Source organism: Canis lupus, chromosome 25, assembly GCF_011100685.1.
Source record: "Canis lupus familiaris isolate Mischka breed German Shepherd chromosome 25, alternate assembly UU_Cfam_GSD_1.0, whole genome shotgun sequence".
Classification (NCBI taxonomy): Eukaryota; Metazoa; Chordata; class Mammalia; order Carnivora; family Canidae; genus Canis; species Canis lupus.
In genome coordinates this window covers 19,065,121-19,087,857 of record NC_049246.1, presented here as the reverse complement: position 1 = coordinate 19,087,857, position 22,737 = coordinate 19,065,121, and the positions used below count along the sequence as shown (strand labels likewise).

Here is a 22,737-nt window from a genome sequence, read left to right as displayed (position 1 = left end):
TGTCCACAATAGTCAAACTGTGGAAGGAGCCTCGGTGTCCATAGAAAGATGAATGGATGAAGAAGCTGTGGTCTATGTATACAATGGAATATTACTCAGCCATTAGAAACGACAAATACCCACCATTTGCTTCGACGTGGATGGAACTGGAGGGTATTATGCTGAGTGAAGTAAGTCAGTCGGAGAAGGACAAACATATGGTCTCAATCATTTGGGGAATATAAAAAATAGTGAAAGGGAATAAAGGGGAAAGGAGAAAAAATGAGTGGGAAATATCAGAGAGGGAGACAGAACATGAGAGACTCCTAACTCTGGGAAACGAACTAGGGGTGGGGGAAGGGGAGGTGGGCGGGGGTGGGGGTGACTGGGTAACAGGCACTGAGGGGGGCACTTGATGGGATGAGCACTGGGTGTTATTCTATATGTTGGCAAATTGAACACCAATAAAAAATAAATTTATATTTCTATAATAAAATAATAAATAAAAAAACAAGTGCACAGTGAAAAATAAACCACCTTCCTTCCTGTGCCCCCAACAATCCTGCCCTACTCTCCAGAAGCTATGGACTGTTGACTTAAAAAAGGTGGCTCAGTGGTTTAGCGCCGCCTTCAGCCCAGAGGCTGCTTCTCCCTCTGCCTGTGTCTCTGCCTCTCTCTCTCTCTCTCTCATGAATAAATAAAAAATAAATAAAATCTTAAAAAAAAATATGGCCAGACGTTTTCTCTTCATAGTATTTTTTTTAAAGGTGACCCTCTTTTTTTTTTTTTTTAAGATTTTATTTATTAATAGAGAGGCAGAGACAGGCAGAGGGAGCAGGCTCCGGGCAGGGAGCCTGACATGGGACTCGATCCTGGGTCTCCAGGATCACACCCTGGGCTGAAGGCGGCGCTAAACTGCTGAGCCACCCGGGCTGCCCCATGGTATTTTTTTAACCCAAAAATCATGCTGTGTACACCATTCTGAAACTTCTTGTCTTTCCCTTTAATGATCTCTTTCAGAGATACCTCTAGGTTATCAAGGATATCCAGTACATGTAGATCCACCTCCTATTTAATGGCTGCACAATCAAGGTGCTTTCTATTTTTACTACCAGAAACCTTGCTTCAAAAACACCATTGAATGTAACTCTGTATACTTATTTGAGTATATCTGATGAATAAATTCCTATGAGTGAAATTTTGTCTTTAAAATGATCATTGATGCTGCTCATTTGTCCTCCCAAGAGGCTGTCCCTGCCACTGTCAATAGATCTGAGTGCCTGTTTCTGTGTCCTTGCTGGCACTGGGTACTATGAGACTTTTCATCTTGGCCAAGCTCTAGATGCAAAATGGTTCCCTAACTGAATTTGTATTTCTTTAATTATGATGGAGGTTATACATCTTTTCAAATACTATTGGCCATTTGTATGTGTTTGTGTTTTCTGACCTATTTGCTCTCTTTCTCTATAGAACTGGTTGTTCACCTATATATTGATGGATTTAAATATTTTAATTGTGCAAAATTTCAAACATACAAGAGCAGAGAGGACCATACAGTAAGTCCATGAGCCCATCTCAGTATTGACCAGTCTGGTTTCCTTCATAGCCCCACCTACTCCCTATATCCATTCACTTGTTAATTTTGAAGCAAATCCTTGACATCCTGTCATTTCACCCATTAATATTTCTGTACATATCTCTAAAAGATAAGGACTCAACAAGAAAACATTACCATTATCACACCTAAGGGACCAATTATTCCAAGTATATATATATTATATTTTATTTTTTTTTTTTTTTTTTTTTTTTTTTTTTTTTTATTTATTATTTATGATAGTCACAGAGAGAGAGAGACAGAGACAGAGACACAGGCAGAGGGAGAAGCAGGCTCCATGCACCGGGAGCCCGACGTGGGATTCGATCCCGGGTCTCCAGGATCACGCCCTGGGCCAAAGGCAGGCGCTAAACCGCTGCGCCACCCAGGGATCCCTATATATTATATTTTAAATATGTTGTTTCAAATATCCAGTTTATGTTGAGTTTTCCAAGGATCCAAATTAGGTCCATTCATTGCAAATGAGTGAAAAGTCACTTACTCTTTTTAAATGGCTTTATTGAGATATAATTCACATATCACATGGTTCACTCATTTAAGTCATACAATCAAAGAAAATATATTCAATTAAACCTTTTTGTCTTCACGGGATTGTGTAACCATCACTACAATCTAATTTTAGAACATTTTTGTCCTCCTAAAAGACACATCATACCCATTAGCTGTCACTCCCCATTCCCCTCCCAACATCCCTCTATCCTCAGGCCCTTGCAACCACTAATCTACTTTTGGTCTATAGACTTGCCTATTCTGGACATTTCATATGCATGGTATCATACAATCTGTGGTGTGTCTGTGACTGCCTTCTTTCACTCAACGGTGTGTTTTCGAAGCTTATCCCTGTCATAGCAAGCACCAGTCCTTCATTTCTTTTTGCTGCTGGGTAATTGTCCATCGTATGAATATGCCACATTCTATTTACCCATTTATCACTTTCTGAAACTTGAGTTGTTTCTACTTTGGGGCTATTAAGAATAATACTCCCATAAGCATTTGTGTATACATCCTAAGTCTCTTTTAACCTATAGAATTCTCTCTCTTTAAATTTTTTTCCTTGTAATTTACTCAATTAGGAAACTGGTTTGTCTTACAGAGTTTCCACTGTCTGGATGTCTCTCATCTTGTCCCTCTTGTGTCATTTGACGTTTTTCTGTGCCCTTCTATTTCCTCAAAATTAATATTTAGATCTAAGGGCTCAACCAGGTACAGATTTAAATTTTGTTGGTAAGAATATTTGGTGGAGTTTGTTCTTTTACCAGGAGGATGATAATATATGGGTGTCTTTTTTTTTTTATGGTAGCAGATATTAATATCATTGTTTAGCTCTATTAATTTAATAAGGGTTTGGAACTTGGTGCCTATTTTTCAAGAAATTAATATGAGATCTTTTCTGTATTACAGTTTCAAATTTATTTTTCTTGGTATATAGAAAAGTGATTAGTGTATGTATATGTGCAATGTGTGGGTATTATATTTCAGCTGGATACCTTATTAAATTTTCTTATAAGCCTTTATGGTTTTTCATAAGATTTTCTAGAACTTTCTAGCTGATTATGCCATATGCCAGTTACAGTATTTTTGACAGACCCTTCTCTTTTTCTCCTTGCCACAGTGCATCGGCTAGGACTTTAGAACACCAAGCTGCAGCTGCAACAGCATGAGATGCTTCCTGCCCTTGCTCTTGGTCTCATTATAGGAATCCTTCCAGAGATGTTAAACTTACCCAGGCATAGATGTGCACTTAACTTCTCTCTGGTTTTATAGAGTAGCAGCTGATGGAGAAGATCCATACTTTGGTTGTGATGCCACGGGCTCTGCATTCAGTACCCACAGAAGAACCCTTAGTTAGGCAGGACTCCAGCCAGACTAAGTTTAAAAGAATGTGGCTAGTTGGTCTTTTCCAAATAAGAGGGGAGGGGGGTGGTGCTGAGCTAAAGTTGGTGGGGAAAGCTGCAAGCCAAGGATGTAGGGTGACCTGACCAGAAGCCCCAGAATGTTACCAGCATCACTGTCAGAGCATTTCTATGCCTAGAGCTTGTAGGAGTTGGAGCTGTTGGCACAGAGAGCCCAAGGCTGAGTTTATTCCCTCCAAAGACATGTTAATAGCATGTGGAGTTCACCGAGAGCAAAGAAGATACCTAGGATCTGCCCTGGAAGAAGTGGGGCCAGTCTGGGGAAAGTGCCCTCCCAAACGCAGTTAGCTGCAGGAGCTGCCGGAGCTGCCCCTATTGGAAACAATGTTACACCACACCACAGGTGTGGGTGGACCAACAGGTCGGCCCACCCAGCCTGTGGGGTCTTAACTGGAGCAGCGGGAGAATTTTTTCAAGTATCTTCCGCCCTTTTTTGTTCTATAAAAAAGGAAGCCAGAAAAGAACTGTACGGTATAGTACTATCAATAGCCTCAAAGTATCTCCCAACAAGCTCCCTGGATTAAGGTGGTATCTACTGTTTTTTCCATTGTAAAGTTGCAGTTTTTCTCTTTGCTACATCAGCTCAGCCTGAATTCCTCATGATTAAGAAAGTTTACCCAAGCACCTTCCAGCATCCAGGCCACTTGGTTCTGTTGAGTGAACGCTCTGAGCTGGCAAACAGGCAGACTGGAATGTGGGCATCAGGGTACTTAGGACCTTTCGGGGGCAGTGCCGTGTGCTCCCACTTCACAGGACTGCCGCCACTAGGGTGAACAAAGGGGCCATTAGCACCAAATCCCACTGTAAGAACACAGCATGCAATTCTCTGGGAGAAGGGAGAGGTGGGACAGGCCTGGGCTACTAGAGGCACTTCCCATCTCCCACAGGACCCTACTGGGCGGAGTAGATTGCTAGCCAGAAGTATCTGGATATCTGGAGAGACATAGAGGAATAGTCAGTAGGGCAGGCAGATTAAACAATCAGAGTGGGGCATGGAGTTAGGGTGAACATGCAACCGAAAAGACAGTCATTCCAGCCTCAGCCACTCTGTTCATAAGCTGTAAGATTTTGAACCAGATCCCCAAACAGACCAACACACAGACCCCTGGCTAGATAGACTTCTCGATGGACAAAATCCCAGAGAGACAAATAGATTCCAGAGGGACAGACAGCCAAACAAATGGACAGATTCTTGAACAAATGGGAAGATGTCCATCCAGGCATCCAGAAAGACCTGTGATCAGACACATGGACACCCCCTGGTGCCCGACAATTAGGTGACCCTAGCCAACCAAAAGACAAAATCCCTCAAGGTAGACCACTCCACCACTCGAATAGACAGACATTACTCCAGCAGAGAGATACCCCACCCCACCTACACAGTCAACTAGCCAGCCATACCACCGCTTGACAGTAATACTTCTGACAGTAAGAGAGACCCCAGCCTATGAGAAAGCTAGGCCCTCAGCAAGATAAACATGCCCCCCAAAAGCCAGGTGGACAGATAGATACATCCCCCCACTGGATAAACAGACCCTCAGTCACTTGTCAGAAGATCCCCAGCTGGCGAGACCCCAACTTCTGGGTCAGCATTTCTGCCCCCCAGTCACCACCCATAGATGATATGGGTGGCCCAATGACCCTTCAATGGTGCATCTGCTCTCCAGGTACCACGAGTGTCCAGTGACCTTTAACCTCCAGTGACATCCACTAACCAGAGTCTACACAGACCGTTTCACAATCCCATAGTAACTCTTCTTCATTTACTCTGGTATCCACTAGTCCCTAATGACTGCCATTAGTACCCATGAGTACTCAAGGACTAGAGTGTCCTCAGGATTCCTCCCCTGAACATCCATATCTTCTCAAAAGTTTCGTGATACTTCTGTATCCCACCTCCCTGAGTCTCCAAAAACCCATTACCACCCACAAAATCTCAATGATTTCACTGACTTATGCTATTGTGCCCTGAGTAGAAACCCTGAATTGCTATCACCCCAAATCACAATAGCCCTTCAGCTACTTTGACTGTACCTCACTGACCTCCAATGGCTGCCATTCATATCTGATGACAGTTGCCCATGAACATCCAAAGAACTCTCACTGACCTCCAATGAATTTACTATACACATCTATCTCAGTGATCACTTCTGACCATCTCTGAGCCCTTAGAGATGAAACTAATAAATACAGATTCCATGGTGACTCCACCTAACCCCTCAATAAATGAAACATCCCCACTGATCATCCACTTTGACTTCTGTTACTTAAACCTGGGTCAGCAAACCACAGCATCAGGCCACACACACACACACACACACATGCACGCACGCACACGAACGTTTTGTGACATGAAAATTACATGAAATTAAAATTTCAGCGTCCACAAATAGTTTTATTGGAATGTAGTCACACTTATTTCTTTACATGTTGCCTATGGCTGCTTTCACACTGCCATGGAGTTAAGCAGCTGGGACAGAGACCAGAAACAGCAAAGTCAAAGACCAAAGCCTTTTTGAAGAAAAGGCTTTCCCCATCCCTATCTTAAACAACACTCTGATAATCCCCTCATGAATTAAATACAAAACCAGTGACTCCGTTGACTCCTCAATTAGGTTTGGTACACTGCGCCCCGTGGGTTAATCTTGGACACCTATACAGTCTCAAAGTGGACTGCACAGTCACCCCCTCCAGTGTCACCCCCAGAAGAGTGGGACCCCTACGCTCCTCAGTCTTCTCCAGCCTGCCCTTAGCGCCCCAGGAAACTTGGTCCACAGGTGTCCTCTGGCCTTTTCCCGCCCATTTTCTGAAGGCGAGGGTGTGGAGACAGAAAATAGAAGTTCTTTGAAAGCGTCGAGAACATCTTTCCCCTGGAACCCACTTCTATGGCCCCGATTCTGTTTTCTGGCAGGTTTAGGCGGGTTGAAAACCTTAAGACAGGATCCTGGTGCCCCCAGCTCCCCTTAGCACGACCCAGAAAAAGGAACCTCAGGAAATACAGGAAAATCGCGCGTCCAGCCGGCCTTTCTCCCAAGCAGCAGTGCCTGGGTGTCAGCTTCGCCGGCGGCGACCTCCCGCGCCCCCCCTCCCAGCGCGAGGGGCGCCCCCAGCCCAGGGGCCTCGGGGCGGACGGCCGCGTCCACTCTGGCCGGAAGCCCTGCCTACCGCTCAAGGACGCTGGACCCGGGAGGCCAGGCGAGGATGCACGGCCGCCTGCCCAGCGCGGGCCCCGTCGGGGGAGGTGGGCCCCGGGAGCGGATCCTGCCTGGGATGGTCTGGGGATGATCCAGGGCATCGTCCGGACTCAACCCACATGCCCGGCGCCCCGAAAGACGGAAGCACTTGCGCTGGACCCAGTTCTCCCGGCCGGTGGGAGAGTGTGGACCCTGCGGCCGCCAGGCCCCGAGCCTGTGGGCGGTACCAGGCGGAGCCGCGGACGTCCGGGCCGACCCGAGCGCCCCGGCGGCTTTGCGCGCTGCCACCGGGTCCCGAGGTCGGAGGCGGGGCCTGCGGTCAGGGCCCCCCGCGCTCCAGCAGCCCGCGACCCCGCCGGGCGCTCCCGCTGGCCTGGACGTCGCCGGCCCGCGGAGCCAGGAGCCGCACGGTGGACTCTCTCTCTCTCTCTCTCTCTCTCTCTCCATCCAGGGGTTTCTCCTCGTCTCAACGCCCATCTTCCCCTCCCCCACCTGGCGGTGCCGCACACGCCCCTGGGTCCCTGTGCCCTCTTCCAGCTCCCGGAGAGGTCCCGCTGCTGGGTGGGGCTGGAGAAGCTGGCGCAGCACAGGAAGGCGGGCCCGCGCTTGAGCCGCAGGCGCCCCGGTGATCCCTCCTGCGGTCATGTGGAAGAAGGGGGCAGGGGAAAAAGAACCAAGAAGCCCTGCCGCGGGGTGGGGGGTGGGGGGTGGGGACGAGGGATGGTAGTGTGGATGCTGGGCTAGGGTGCTTCACCTGGGTCCTCGGACATCAGTGTCTCCTTGGGTAAAACGCGATAAAGACTAAACTGGTGTGAGGAACTGGTGTGGGTAAAACAACAACAACAACAAAAAACGCCTAGTACTTCTTGAGCGCTCACTTTGTAGGAGCCTATGTCACTAGTTATAAATATTCTAAACATTACAATGCCATGATGCAAGCCATGCGTAAGGAATGCTAATGCAGCGTCGTAGACACTGGTAGGTATTATCTATTATCGTTTGGTTTTTAATAGCTGCTGTTGATGGAAATACACTTCACGAATTATAATAATCGAACAGTAACAAAGTATCTGTAATATTTTGTTACAAAAATAACGTTATACATTATAATCTATATGCATTGCATATTGTCATATGTATCATATACCAATCATGTTTATTCTATTAAATATATATTATGTTACAATTGTTTACAATACAATGTAACACAGATTGAATGTTTAAGGGGTAGATGCTGAGAGGTTTGAATGCAATCCTCACTGTTGCACTTCCTGGAGGGGGAACTTTCTGCAAGTTACTCAACCATGTAGGTTTTCTTAACCTACACCGTGGGCACATCAATCATAGTCGTGTCCCCCCCCCCCCCCCCAAGCCTTAGGGTGACTTTTGTAATGATCCAATGTCCTTAGCACAGAGCCTGGCATAGGGAAGGTGCTCTGAGTTGCTGTTACTACTGTATCACTACAATTACACAGGCACCATGCTATCTTGAGGGTCTGCACTCACTTCTCACAGGCCAGGTACCTTGTATCCCTACAAGTGCTTCTGAGCCCAAGAACCCTGACCTGGCTCCCCTCCTCCTCTCTCCTCCTTCCCCTGGGTTCGGCTCATGGTGACTTCCTCCAGGACATCCTTGCCCGCTCAGCAGCGTGTAAGACTGAGGGTGTATGCTCCACTGAGGTTGGCAATCTGCCAGGGAATGTGAGGAAGAACCGCTACAAAGATGTGTTGCCGTGTAAGTTGGGGACTTCCAGAGAGAGTCAGTGCAGCTCTGCACACATCCTCCTTCCTGAGCAACTCATGAATGCACCCAGGTGGGATACCTGCAGGGTGTGCAATAATCCTGCTGGCTTTCATCCAGGAGGCTGTCAGGACCTTGGTGCCCCTGTCATCCCAAAGCACTTTTCTCACCTCTCCGGCTGGCAGATGATCAGACACAAGTGATCCTCTCCCTGCTGCAGGAGGAGGGACATGGCGACTACATCAATGGCAACTTCATTCGGGTCAGGCTGGGAGTCAGGGAGGGGTGGATATGGTGGGGGTGACAGCAAGATCTTGGTGGTGAACTTAGCCTTTACCAGGGCACTGATGGAAGCCAGGCCTACATTGCCACACAAGGACCCCTGCCTCACAGCATGCTAGACTTCTGGCGCCTGGTCTGGGAGTTTGGGGTCAAGGTCAGCTCAGAGGAGGGTAAAGTGAAGCTAACATTTGGAGTCCTCCCTTGGCCTAACCAATTCCCTAACCCAAATCACTCCTCTTTCCCCTTTCTTGTGTAGGTAATCTTGATGGCATGTCGAGAAATGGAGAATGGGCGGGTAGGTGTTCTTAGCCCTCTAGAATACATTTCCTTGTGCAAGAAGGAGGCAAGAGAAATCTTGCTAGCAACTCCCTAATCCCGGGTCCAAAAGGACCAATTCTTGTAGTGACTCCTCTATTACTGTCTTTAATTTTTTGTTGATTTTTCCCCCCTTTTATTCATGGTGCTCATCCCTGCAGTGTTCACAACCCACTGGTCTTCCCACTACAAGTCTGTACCATAGACCATAAGGCCCTATACCAAGCTGTCCCTGGTACAGTTCTGATCTCTGTGTTTGCCTCTCTCTCTCCTTTATTCATTTCATTCTAGCCATTTTGGCCTTTGCTGTTGCTCAGATGTGACAGGGATGGCTCAGTCTCAGGGCCTCTGCCTTGGCTGTTCCTTCTGCCTGGAACATTCTTCTCCTTGGCTTGCTCTACTACCACCTTAAGATCTTTCCTCAAATGCTACTTCCTCCGTGAGACTTTCCTGGATTTTACACCATTTAAAACTTCCAGCACTTCAACTCTCCTTCCCTTGTCCTATTTTCCTTTTTTCTTCACAATTCTTATCACTTCTAGCATATACTATAATCTACACATTGTTTATTCTCTATCTTCTTGATTAGAAGATAAGTCCAGGAGTTCAGGGATCTTTGTTTTGTCTGTTAGCATACACTAGTTACTCAGTAAATGCATATCAACATCAAAGGCACATGATTTCTACATTCTGGCCTATTCAATAGACAGGGATGGGGGGTGGGGTAAGTACTGCCCAGAAATGAATGGCTGATCATGGAGTCTGTACAATCTGTAGTGATGCCCCTTTTTTATTCCTGATTTTGGTAATTTGTGATTTGTCTGTCCATCTCTCCCACATCAGTCTGGCTAGAGTAAAGATGAGCTGTTGTACTGGATCTATCTTGCTGCCTTTTTTGGTAAATAAAATGTATTAGAATACAGCCACACTCATATGTTTGTATATTGTATATATCCGCTTTTATGCTAAAATGGTAGAATTCAGTAGTTGCAATTTTGGTGGATTGAATGGCTTGCAAAGTATAAAATGTGTATTATCTGGCCCTTTATAGAAAATGTCAGCCATCTTTGGGTTAGAGATTTGTCAATTGTTGTTGTTGTTGTTGTCATTGTTGTTGTTTTCTTCAAAGAACCAGCTTTAGGTTTGATTCATTTTCTCTATTTTTTTCATTTCCTATTTCATTAATAACTTTTCATCTTTTTCATTGCCTTCCTAATGGTTATTTAGGTTTAATTTGCTCTTACTTTTCTAGTTTCTTCAATTTAGATAATTGATTTGAGATTTTTCTTTTTTCATATATAAGCATTTAATGTTATTTATTTTTCTTTAAGCACTATTTTAGCTATATCTCACAAACTTGATATATTCATTGTATCTTATATTTCATTTAGTTCAAAATATTTTCTAATTTCCCTTGTGATTTCTTCTTTGACTCATGGTATTTGATCATGGTTGTACTTAGTTTCCAAATATTTGAGGACTTTCTCATGTGTATTCCTGTTATTAATTTTTAGTTAATTCTATTGTAGTCAAAGAACAACTTTATATGATTTCAATCCTTTTAAATAGGGGATCCCTGGGTGGCTCAGCGGTTTGGCGCCTGCCTTTAGCCCAGGGCGCGATCCTGGAGTCCTGGGATCAAGTCCCGCATCGGGCTTCCGGCATGGAGCCTGCTTCTCCCTCTGCCTGTGTCTCTGCGCCTCACACTCTCTCTCTATGTCTATCATGAATGAATAAATAAATCTTAAAAAAAAACATTTTAAATATACTGGACTGGTCTTATGGCTATGAATATAGTCTATCTTGGTAAATACTCTGGGTACACTTGAAAAGAATGTGTATTCTGCTTTTGTTGAATGGAGTGTTCTATAAATATCAATTCAGTCAAATGTATTGTGTCTTTTTTAAAAGACACGTTAATATGCTTTGTATCTTTACTATATTTTATAAATCTTTCCTAATTTCTTTTCTCTAAATATTTTATCAATTGCTAAGAGAGGAGTGATGAGATCTCCAACTGTTCAATAACTGCCAATTAGGACAAATATTATTCAAATCTTATTGTTTGTATGATTTGGGGGGGGGGGCTGCTTGCCCTATTATTTGCTAAAATAATGTTTAAGTCCCTAATTTTAAAATTATCTATTTGTCTCTTCACTTCTGTCAGTTTCTACTTCAGCTATTTTAAAACTTTGTAATTGAGTGTATACACAGTTAGGATTATGTCTTCCTGATGAATCAATCCCTTTTCCAATATGTAAGGTTCCTTTCTATTTCTGTTAATATTCCTTTTCTGAAGTGTACTTTGATATTACTATAGCCATTTAAATTGTGCTAAAGTGTGCATGATATATTTTTCCATTCTTTTACTTTTTTAAAAAAGATTTTATTTATTTATTCATGAGAGACACAGAGAGAGAGGCAGAGACATAGGCAGAGGGAGAAGCAGACTCCCTGTGGATAGCCCAATGTGGGACACAATCCCAAGACCCCAGGATCACAACCTGAGCTGAAGGCAGGAGCTCAACCACTGAGCCACTTAGGTGTCCCTCTCATTGTAGTTTTGGTTTGAATTTCCCTGATGATGAGTGATGTTGAGTGAGCATCCTTTCTTGTGTCTTTTGGCCATTTGGATGTCTTCTGTCCATTTTTTAATTGGATTATTTGGTTTTTGGCTGTAGGGTTGAATCAGTCCTTTATGTATTTTGTATACTAACCCTTTATCTGATATATATTTGCAAATACTTTTCCCATTCAATAGGTTGGGTTTTTTTAGTTTTGTTTCTTTCCTTCATTAAACAGAAGCTTTTTATTTTGCCATGGCATGATAAAAAAAGGAATAAAAGGCATCCAAATTGGTAAGCAAGAAGTAAAACTTTCACTATTTGCACATGACACGATACTATATATAGAAAACCCTAAAGATTACACACACAAAAAAATGATAAAACTGATAAATGAATTCAGTAAGGTCGCAGGATACAAAATTAATATACAGAATTCCATTGTATTTCTATATACTAATAATGAAGCAGCAGAAAAAGAAATTAAGAAAACAATCCGATTTACAGTTGCACCAAAAATAATAAAATACCTCAGAATAAACTTAACCAAGGAAGTGAAAAACCTTTAGACTGAAAACTATAAAACACTGAATAAAAGAAAATTGAAGATGACACAAATAAATGGAAAGATATTCCATGCTCATGGATTGGAAGAAGAAATATTGTTAAAATGTCCATACCATCCAAAGCAATCTACAGATTTAGAGCAATCCCTATCAAAATACCAACAACATTTTTCAGAGGAGTAGAACAAACAATCCTAAAATTTGTATGGAACCACAAAGGCCTCAAATAGCTAAAGCAATCTTGAAAAAGAAATATAAAGCTGGAGATATCACAATTCCAGATTTTAAGTTATACTACAAAGATGTAGTAATCAAAACACTATGCTACTGCCATAAAAATAGACACATGAATCGATGGAATAGGACAGAAAGTCCAGAAATAAACTCATGAGTATATAGTCAATTAATCTATTAATCTTCAACAAAAGAGGCAAGAATATGGAATGGGAAAAAGAGTCTTATCAATACATGTGCTGGGAAAACTAGATATCTACATGCAAAAAAGAAAGAAAGAAAAAGAAGGAAGGAAGGAAGGAAGGAAGGAAGGAAGGAAGGAAGGAAGGAAGGAAGGAAGGAAGGAAGGAAGAAGAAAGAAAGAAAGAAAGAAAAGAAGACAAGACACACCCCCCTCCACCCTACCTCCTCCCCCTCCATCCTCCCTCCCCGCCCTCCCTCCCTCCCGCCTCCCCTCCCCGCCCTTCCCCTTCCTAAAGGAAAGGAAAGAAAGAAACTGGACTACTTTCTTCCACTATACACAAAAATAAACTCATAATGGATTAAAGACTTAAATGTGAGACCCAAAACCATAAAAATTGTAGAAGAGAGTACAGGCAGTAATTTCTCTGGCATTGGTCATAGCAACATCCTTCTTGATATGTCTCCTGAGGCAAAGGACATAAAAGCAAAAACTATTGGGACTGAATCAATCTCTTTTTAAAAACACCTTTATCAAGATGAAATTTATCCATTGAAAGTGTGCAATTCAATTGTTTTTTGTATATTCCTGAGTTACGTAACCATCACTGCAATAAATTTTAGAACATTTTCATCACCCCCCAAAGAAATCCCGTATCTATTGGCCATTACTCCCCATTTCTCCACCGTAGGTAATCCCTACTCTATTTTTCATCCCTATAGGTTTGACTACTCTGGACTTTTCATATAAGCTGAATCATATGATATGTAGTGTTTGTGACTGGATCCTTTCAGTTAGCATGTTTTTAAAATTCACGCATATTATAGCATGTGTCAGTACTTAACTCCTTTTCATTGCTGAACAGTATTCCATTGAATGTATCTATTACATTTTATTTATTCACTTAAGTTATTCTTAAACTTATTCAGTTTATAGAATGTGACTTGTTTCCACTTTTTGGCTATTATGAATAATGCTGCTATGAACGTTTGTGTGCAAGTTTTTGTGTAGAAGTATGTTTTCAATTCTCTTGGGTATTGTTACAATAGAAGTGGAATTGTTACATCATGTGGTAACTCTATTCTTAATATTTTGAGGAACTGTCAAACTGTTTTACACAGCTATATCATTTTACATTCCAATCAGCAATGTATGAGGATTCAAATTCTTCACATCCTCACCAACACTTGTTATTTGTCTTTTTCCCATAGAATAATCTTGTTATTCTTGTATAAAATCAATTTATTATAAATGTAAGGGTTTATTTATGGACTCTCAATTCTATTCCATTGATTGGTATGTCTTCGTACCAGTACTATACATTTTTTATTATTGTAACTTTATAGTAAGTTTTGAAATCAAGAAGTGTGAGTCCTCTAAATCTCTTCGTTTTTCTTTTTTTTTAAATAATTTTATTTATTTATTTATTTATTTATTTATTTATTTATTTATTTAAGACACAGAGAGAGAGGCAGAGACATAAGTAGAGAGAGAAGCAGGCTCCTCTCAGGGAGCACGATATGGGACTCCACCCCAGGACTCCAGGACCATGCCCTGAGCCAAAGGCAGATGCTCAACTGCTGAGCCACCCAACTGCTGAGTGACCCAAATTTTGGGTCCCAAAATTTCTTTTTTTTTTCTTCAAGATCGTTTTGACTTTTCTGGGTCACTTGCTATGCAGAAGAGAGTAAGATAGCAGGCTTATGATTTAAAAAGACCTTCCTACTGACCTACTGATCAGTTCCTGCCTAGAAATTGGGTTTCTAATGAAAGTGGCTCCGTATGCTGGAACTGTTTATATAAACAGTATGGTTTATGTGAACACCTGCTCTCCCTTCTGGGAGCCTGAAGTTTCAATACATGCTAATCAGAGGGTGCCTGCATACCACATGGAGTGCCCTAGTGAAAACCCTGGGGACTGATTGCCTAATGAACTTCCCTGTGGACATACATACATGTTGCCACAAATCATTGCTGGGGGAATTAAGCACACTGCATACAACTTCACTGGGAGAAGACTCTTGGAAGTAGGAACCTTGTTTCCCTCACTTTGCCCTGTGCATCTTTTCCCTTTGCTGATTTTATTCTGTATCTTTTCATTGTAATAAATCATAACCATGAGCATAACTCTATGCGGAGTCCTGTGAATCCCGCTAGTAATTATCAAATATGAGGGTGGTCTTAGGTATCTATGACACATTCATTAATGTTAATGTATTAATGTTAAGATCAGCTTGCTAATATCTTCAAAAAGCCGTCTGGGATTTTGATAATGAATGCATTGAATCTATCAATTTGGGAGCTGTTGCCATTTTAACAGTATTGTCTTCCATTCCATGAACATGGATATTTTTCCATTTATCTAAGTCCTCTTTAATTTCTCTTAGCAATGTTTATAGTGTTTAGTTTAGAAATCTTGCACTTTTGTTAAATTTATTTCTAAGTAGTTTATACTTTCTGATACTATTGTAAATGGAGTAATTTTCTTAATTTCATTTTCAGTTTCCTTATTGCAAGTCAAATAGTTTTCACTATATAGAAATACAGTTGATTTTTCTGTATTGATATTATATCCTGCAACCTTGCTGAACTCATTTATGAGCTTTAATAGTGTGGGTGTCGGTGTTGGGAAAACTTAGGGTTTTCCATATATGATGTCGTCTGCAAATTGAGATGATTTTGCTGCTTCTTTTCTAATTCAATACTCTTCCTTCCATCTTCCTTCCTTCCTTCCTTCCTTCCTTCCTTCCTTCCTTCCTTCCTTCCTTCCTTCCTTCCTCCCTCCCTCCTGTCTTCCATTTCTTTTCTCCTATCTTCACTGACTAGATCTTTCAGTACAAAGTTGAACAGAAGTGGCAAGTGCAACCTGACTTTAGGGGCAAAACATTCAGTCTTTCACCATAAATCTAAGGATTGGTGGTGGATTTTGTTTTGTTTTGTTTGTAGATGTGTGTATTAGTGTTGTTGTTTTAATCAGGCTAAGGAGTTTCCTTCTTTTCCTAGTTTCTTTTGTACTTTTATCATGAAAGGGTGTTGGATTTTATAAGAAAATTTTCTGTATCTATTCAAATGATCATGTATTTTTATTTTATTTTCTATTAATATGGTATATGATATTGATTTTTTTATATAGAGAACCAATCTTTCATTCCTGGGATTAATCCAATTTTGTCATGGTGTATAACCCTTTGCTGGTATTTTGTTGAGGATTTTTGTGACTGTATTAATGAGATTGGTTAGTATCATTCTTTTCTTGTGATGTTTATGTCTGGTTTTGGTATCAGATTAATACTGGCCTCATACAATATATTGGAAAATGGTCCTTCAATTTTTTTTGGAAAAAATTTGTGAATAATTGCTATTAATTCTTCCTTGTTTGGCAAAATTCACTAGATTACCTTTTTTTAAAATATTAAAAATGGAGAAATATCCTTTACATTTTGCCACATATTTGCTTTTTCTATACTCTTCATTCTTTTTTGTTCATCCATATTTCTAGTATTATGTTCCTTTTGTACAAACAACTTACTTTAATATTTCTCACAGTACCTATTTGTTTGTGATAAATTCTCTCAGCTTTTGTTTGTCTGAAACATTTTTAGAATGTAACTTCAGCATTTTTATTTTTATTTTTATTTTTATTTTTATTTATTTATTTTTTTTTTTTTTAACTTCAGCATTTTTAGAATGTCACACCTTTGACCTCTGGCTTGCAGTTTCTGACAAAATTCTGTCATTCTTGTCTTTGTTCCTTAACATGTAATATGTCCTTTTGTGTGTGATCCTTTTAAGTTCTCTCTCTCTGTCTCTCTCAGCAATTTGATCATGATCTGCCTTGATATGGCTTTCCTTATGTTCATTCTCTCTATGGTTGACTTTCTTGGCTTTGTGGGTTTGTGGTTTCATCAAATTTGGAAAAGTTTCCAATGATTATTTTTTCAAATGTAGTTTCTCATCGCTTCTCAGCCTTTTGGCTAAGATCAAGTGTAGTATCAAATGTAGTTTCTGTTCTCCTCTCTCCTCTCCTTCTTCTGGACTCCAGATATGCATACATTATGCATACCATTTGGTATATTTCCACAGGTAATTGACTCTTTGTTCATTTTTCCCTAGTAATTTTTTTCTCTTTTTTTCATTTTTTAAGAAATATTTTATTTATTTATTCATGAAAAGACACAAAGAGAGAGGCAGAGACATAGGCAGAGGGAGAAGCTGGCCCCTGGAAGGAGCCCCATGCGGGACTCCATCCCAGGACCGTGGGATCACGACCTGAGCTGAAGGCAGATGCTCAACCACTAAGCCATCCACGCATCCCTTTTTTTCATTTTAAATAGTTTCTATTGCCATATCTTTGTGTTTATTGATCTTCTGTGTCTAATCTGCTATTTTACAGTGAATTTTTTATTTCATGTATTTTATTTTCCCCTCTAATGGGGTCTAAAGACCTTCATTTAGGTTTATTTTATATATATATATATATCTTTTGTTTCACTTTCATTATGTTTGTGTTTTCCTTTTCATCTTCAAGTATATTTAAAATATTTTTTTAATTGCTTAAAGGTCTTTGTCCAATTCTTTCTTCATCCCCATTGGATCTTCTGTTCACATATTTTTCTCCTGGTTATGGATCATATTTTCTTGTGTCTTTGTATGTCTAGTAATTTTATTGGATGCTGGACATTTCTTTTTTGTTTTTAATTTTTATTTATTTATGATAGTCACACACACACACACACACAGAGAGAGAGAGAGAGAGAGGCAGAGACATAGGCAGAGGGAGAAGCAGGCTCCATGCACCGGGAGCCCAACATGGGATTCGATCCCAGGTCTCCAGGATCGCGCCCTGGGCCAAAGGCAGGCGCTAAACCGCTGCGCCACCCAGGGATCCCGATGTTGGACATTTCTAATTTTACGCAGGTAACTGTTGGATTTTATCGTCTTCCTTTAAAGAGCATTGGACTTTTTCTGGAAGACGTTAAGTTACTTTTGGATGTTTGATCACTTTAAGGTTTGTTTTAAAGCTTTTGTAGGGCAGGTCTAGAGCGGCCTTTACTCTAGAACTAATTTCACTCTACTTCTAATATGTATGTGATCCTTCTTGCTTCCCTGTTGAATGCCCTTATAGTCAATCAGGTCTCTCCACTCTGGCTGGAGAGAATATAAATTATTTCTGTCCTATTCTGAACATTACAGGAAATGTTCATCTTAGGTCCTTAGTTATTCTTTCATGGGAAGTTATTCTTGCCTGGCTTCATGGAGTTTCATGATGCTCAGATTATTATTTAGCTAATAATACTCAAGGGGACCATATGCAGATCTCTGGACTTTTTAAACTTTTGTTTGCATGCCTCTGTTCTTTCCAGGACTCTGCCCTTCCAATTCTAGATGCTTTGGCCTTCCTGAGCCATGATCTCTGGCTCCTCAATTCAGTGGGATCATTGGACTCTCCATGTCCTGCAGCCTGGTGACTGCCTCTAGGCAGTAACCTGGGGCAGTCATAAGATTTAACCTATGTGTTTCTCTTTGTTCAGTAATAACAATCCTGCAATGCCTGTTTCCCAATGTCTGAAAATAGTGGCACGTATGTTCTGTCCAGCTTTTTAGTTGTTTACGATATGAGAGTATTCTGACCTGTCTTCCTCCTACATAGTCAGAAGCTCAAGTCTCCACTGTGTCTGTGTGTTTGATCTGACAGGGCACTGCCAGCTGGCATGCATTAAAGCTGCAGCTAGATGTGCTTCCACCAGCAATGCCTGAGGTGTCCTGTGAGGGTGTAGGTGTATAGATCTGGAACTCTATAAAGCAGACTACTGCTCTTCACTCCCTGCCCTTTCTCCCTTGGCTTTTGCAGAAAAAGTGTGAGCATTTTCTGGGCCCAAGAACGGGAACCACTACAGATTGGGCTTTTTTGCATCATCCTGGTGAGCTGGGGCAGAGGTGGGAATGGTGTTTTATGAAGGGCGGTTTCACAGAAGATTCTCAGGGAAGCTTTTGGATTGGGCCTGAAAGGATGAATAGTTTTTCCACAGCCCTCTCACACTGCAGGGCACTCTCTGGTATTAGCATGCAAATAGTCAGAACTCCATATATACATTGCTTTTGCATTCTGACTATGATCATGGTTATCTCTGTTATATAAATGCCTGGTTAGGTCCTTAAAATCCTTATTTCCTTTACCATTTCAGAACTCCAGAAAATCTCTCACTTCAAGTCATGTATAGTTGGTGCATAATAAGTACAATAAAACTCTTGCTGTACAACAAAAGAAATCTTTTTTTTTCCCACCATAAATGAGCTTGTTGGAGTTTTAAATCACAATTCTTTCTCCCCTCTATCAAATGTTTCCTTCAGGAAAGCCATGGAAGAGATTTGAGCCAAATGCATTTTTTAAAATATGTTGTTTAACTTTGATTTTTAATCAGAAATGCTTTGTTTGCTGTAAATGTCTTTTGGCACCTTTGTTCTCCTCTCTCTTCCCACCTGCCCCACATCCTCAGACAAGGGAGACACGGCTGAATACAGACATCGTGCTCAGGACCCTCCAGGTCACTTTTCAGAAGGTACTGAAAGGGGAGGCGGAGGCTCCCATAAGGGCAGAGCTGTTTCCTGTTTGTTTTCTCATTTGTAAAATGGGCATTAGCAATAATACCTATCTCCTCCGTTACTACCTGTTGGATTTAAACGGACGATGTCTGACATGTAGTAGATGCTCCATACATGCTTTTTTTAATCTGCCTCTCTTTTCCCATGTTTCAGAATTGCCCTTCTGTGTATCAGTTGCAATATATGTCCTGGCCAGACAGAGGAGTCCCTAGCAATCCTGAACATGTGCTCACCATGGTGGAGGAAGCCTATCGCCTCCAGGGATCTGGCCCCAGCCCCCTCTGTGTCCACTGCAGGTTAAAGAAATGGGTTTTATGGGGGTCTGGTGAGACAGAGGTGATTAGGAGTGGGGGAGGGAAGTAGGGAGGTCAGTGCAGGGCCTGAAGTCAGTATCACAGTTTGAGGGCCTCTTTTGAAAAACCTGAAGCCACACTAGCTCATGCTGCATCAACTGAAATTTAGCATTTATTGAGCACAGACTGCCTGCTGGAGAGTAAGCACAGAGTTGATGCTCAACAAATATAAGCAATTAAAAAGTTTTTTCTTTTAAATTGTAATCTGGGGATTCTGAGAATCAAAAGGTGCTGCAGGGGATCCTTCATTATGGCCTTCACTCCCAACTTCAAATGCCCCATATAAAAGGGGTTGTGGACAGGTCCTGACCAAGCTTACACTTACTCTTGCTTGTCAGTGTGGGTTGTGGGTGAACAGGTGTCCTGTGCACTGTGGATTATGTGAGACAGTTACTCCTGACCCAGGTACGAATAGGGCATGTGTGTGGTTATGTGCAGAACAGGTCCAATGCCCACCAGGTCCTGCTCATGTGCTCTCTCTGCTCCAGATGATCCCACCTAACTTTAGCCTCTTCAACGTGGTCCTGGAGATGAGAAACCAGCGGCCTGCAGCTGTGCAGACAGAGGTGAGAGGCTGTCTCCTCAATCCAAGGTCACATCCCTCCTCCTCTTGTCTTCCCTTTTTGATGATTCCTCTTCCCCCACCAGGAGCAGTACAGGTTCCTATACCACACAGTGGCTCGGATGTTCTCAGCACTCCAAAATACCAACCCTCTTTACCAGAATTTCAAGGAGGTACCAAGGTACTTCCTACTGTCTTCCTGTCCACCATCAACACCCTCAGAGACCAGGACCCAGAGTAGAAGTCTTTGGCCACCATCATTGCATCTAGCCCATGGACTCCTTCTGGGAGACTATTCCTCTTAAGCTTAATCCTCCCACCCACCCCCGCCCCACCCCTGCCCCTGCCCTTGCCCCCCAGAGTCCATGGTCACCTTCAGCAGGGGTCTGGCCAGTTTCCTCCAAGCTTCATACCCCTCCCCTCCTGTCTTTCCCCAGCATTGTGCCCCAGTCTACGAGGACGCCCTGTCCTTCCAGACCTCCCTGGCCCTTACCACCACACCACGCCCAGTTGGCGAGGTCCTCAGGTACCCAGCTCCGTCTCCTCATTCTTCCCTTCCTAATTTCTCAGCCTCAGAGGCTAACCCTTCCCTTGCCCTTGAAACAGCAGCCCTTCCGTGTTTAGTCTACCAAATAATCACTGGCTCTTTGAATTGAGTCGGGGAACCAGCCCCAATAGGGCACTTTGAGCCCAGAGATCCCACTGCCTCTGCTTCTGAGACTAGCCCCTGGTTAGCCCTTTCTTTGCTTCCCCGGTCATTAATTTCGCAAATATTTCTTGACGCTGCCCACTTGTCAGGCCTCGTGTCAGGTGCTGGGGACACAGGGGCCATCTCCCTTTGCGGCAGATTTCAGCCCCTCGTCCTTGAGACCGGCTCACCATTTCGAGCCTTTCCCTCCCTCCCCTTTAGATGCCACTTCCTCATTCTTTGATTCAAACGTCGACCCAGAAATGACCACCCCGCAATACACTGCCCCGCCCCGTTCACCTGCGCCGCTGTCCGCCTGCCCCGTCCACCCACCTGGCGGGCGCCGCAGGCGCAGAGCCCAGGCCCGGAGCGCAGAGCCCTGAGCCCAGCCCGTGGGGCCGCCGCGCGGGCGGAAAGGAAGCCGCGCTCCCCGCCCCCTCCTCCGGCCCAGGCGTTTCACTTCCTCCCCGCCCTCCGCGCCCGCGGGAGCATCTCGGAGCCGGGGCCCCCGGGCCTCGCCATGGCCGACACGTACGCGGTGGTGCAGAAGCGCGGGGCGCCGGCGGGCCCCGGGGCGGGGGCGCGGGGCGCGGGCGCGGGCGCGGGCGCGGACGAGGCGCCGCTGTACAGCCAGGTGAGGCCGCGCGCCCGGAGGCCGCCGGCGCACGCGGAGGACGCGCGGGGGCTGCTGCCCGGCGGCGGTGAGTCGCGGCGGGTCGCGGCGCGAGGCGGGAGGGGGCACCCACCTCCCCTGCCCCCACCCCCCCCCCCGCCCCGCCCCGCCCCGCCCCGCCCCTGCCCCAGACGCGTCTTGCTGGGGTCGGGAAGGCCCTGGCGGCCCCGAGGACCCCTGGCCCGCAGCGCTGCCCGGCCGGGCCACGCCTCTGGGGCTGTTGCCGCACCGCACGCCGATCAGGGCCACTGCCACGGTGGGAAGTGCCCAGACCTGGCCGCGAGTCCCTGGCGACGCCAGCCGGTCCAGGGCTAGCCCGCCGGCGACACCCGCCCCGCCCCGTCCCCCCCCCCCCCCCCCCCCCCAGGCCCCGGCAGCGCGGAGGACGCTGCCCCCAGTGTGTGCCGACTCAGTGGGGCTGAGTCGATCCGTGGGGGCGGGGGTGGTTGTTCTGCCCACAGTTCCTGCCGACCAAAGCCCTGCCGGGCCTGATGCCTATGAGGACGTGGTGGATGGCCCTCAGACCGGTGGGCTAGGTAAGTCAAAGTCTGGGTTGCTGGGCTTCCGCAGCTTCGACTGAATCCCAGGATTTGGGGGTGTAGGGATGGTGGCACCGGGCCCACACTCTCCGAGTCCTGTGGTTGTGGCTTCAGCCCCCCCCCCCCCCCCAAGGGCCTGGAGGCTTGAGGATGACCTTCCACATGTCTCCACACCTCAGCTTCTCCATGAAACCCTTCTTCCAGGCTTCAACCTGCGCATTGGAAGGCCTAAAGGGCCCCGGGACCCCCCTGCTGACTGGAGCCAGGTGTGAGTGCGCAAGCTGCCTGCCTGTTGCCCGCCACGAGCACCTGCACTGCTGACGGCCGTGTTCTGCTATGTGAAGTGCTGGGAATGGGAATGCTGGTCCTGGATCAAAATAAAAGTTTCTCAGGGTGGAAATATAGGGGCTTTGCCCCAGTGATTATAGCATTCAAAGCCTGAGGCTGGGGGAGGTAGTTGGAAGATAATGGCTGGTAAGGCTGCAGTGAACAGATTCAAGAATAAACATCAGGAATGGGTCCAACCCCAGGGGACTAGGCAGGTTCTCCCAGGTGTGAAGAAGAAGATGGACAGATGGGCTTCTATAAATTGCCCCCATCGTCCATAATGCACTCGTTCATCTCGATAATTGAACCTCTCTCACTTAAGACACTCAGCTGGATACAGAAAGGGGTGGGCCGTTGAAAAGACTGATGGATGCTTCCCCACCCTGCCGTCACCATTCAGACAGATCC

At 44.2% G+C, this 22,737-nt stretch overlaps 1 protein-coding gene and 1 pseudogene across 1 annotated transcript; both read left to right on the top strand.

The window, feature by feature from the left end:
• The first annotated feature begins 3,690 nt into the window (after nt 1-3,690).
• On the top strand, nt 3,691-22,406 carry PTPN18 (protein tyrosine phosphatase non-receptor type 18). The gene is given in 18 exon segments (XM_038574497.1): nt 3,691-3,790; nt 4,090-4,276; nt 6,419-7,080; nt 8,143-8,436; nt 8,628-8,704; nt 8,783-8,878; nt 8,981-9,019; nt 18,436-18,450; nt 18,452-18,505; nt 19,082-19,144; nt 19,341-19,483; nt 19,879-19,945; nt 20,029-20,106; nt 20,189-20,275; nt 20,540-20,628; nt 21,280-21,491; nt 21,925-21,999; nt 22,207-22,406. Coding segments are annotated over 18 exon segments (2,406 nt in total). The 3' UTR covers nt 22,275-22,406.
• LOC119866000 lies at nt 16,539-16,681 on the top strand (annotated as a pseudogene).
• Nucleotides 22,407-22,737: the final 331 nt, after the last annotated feature.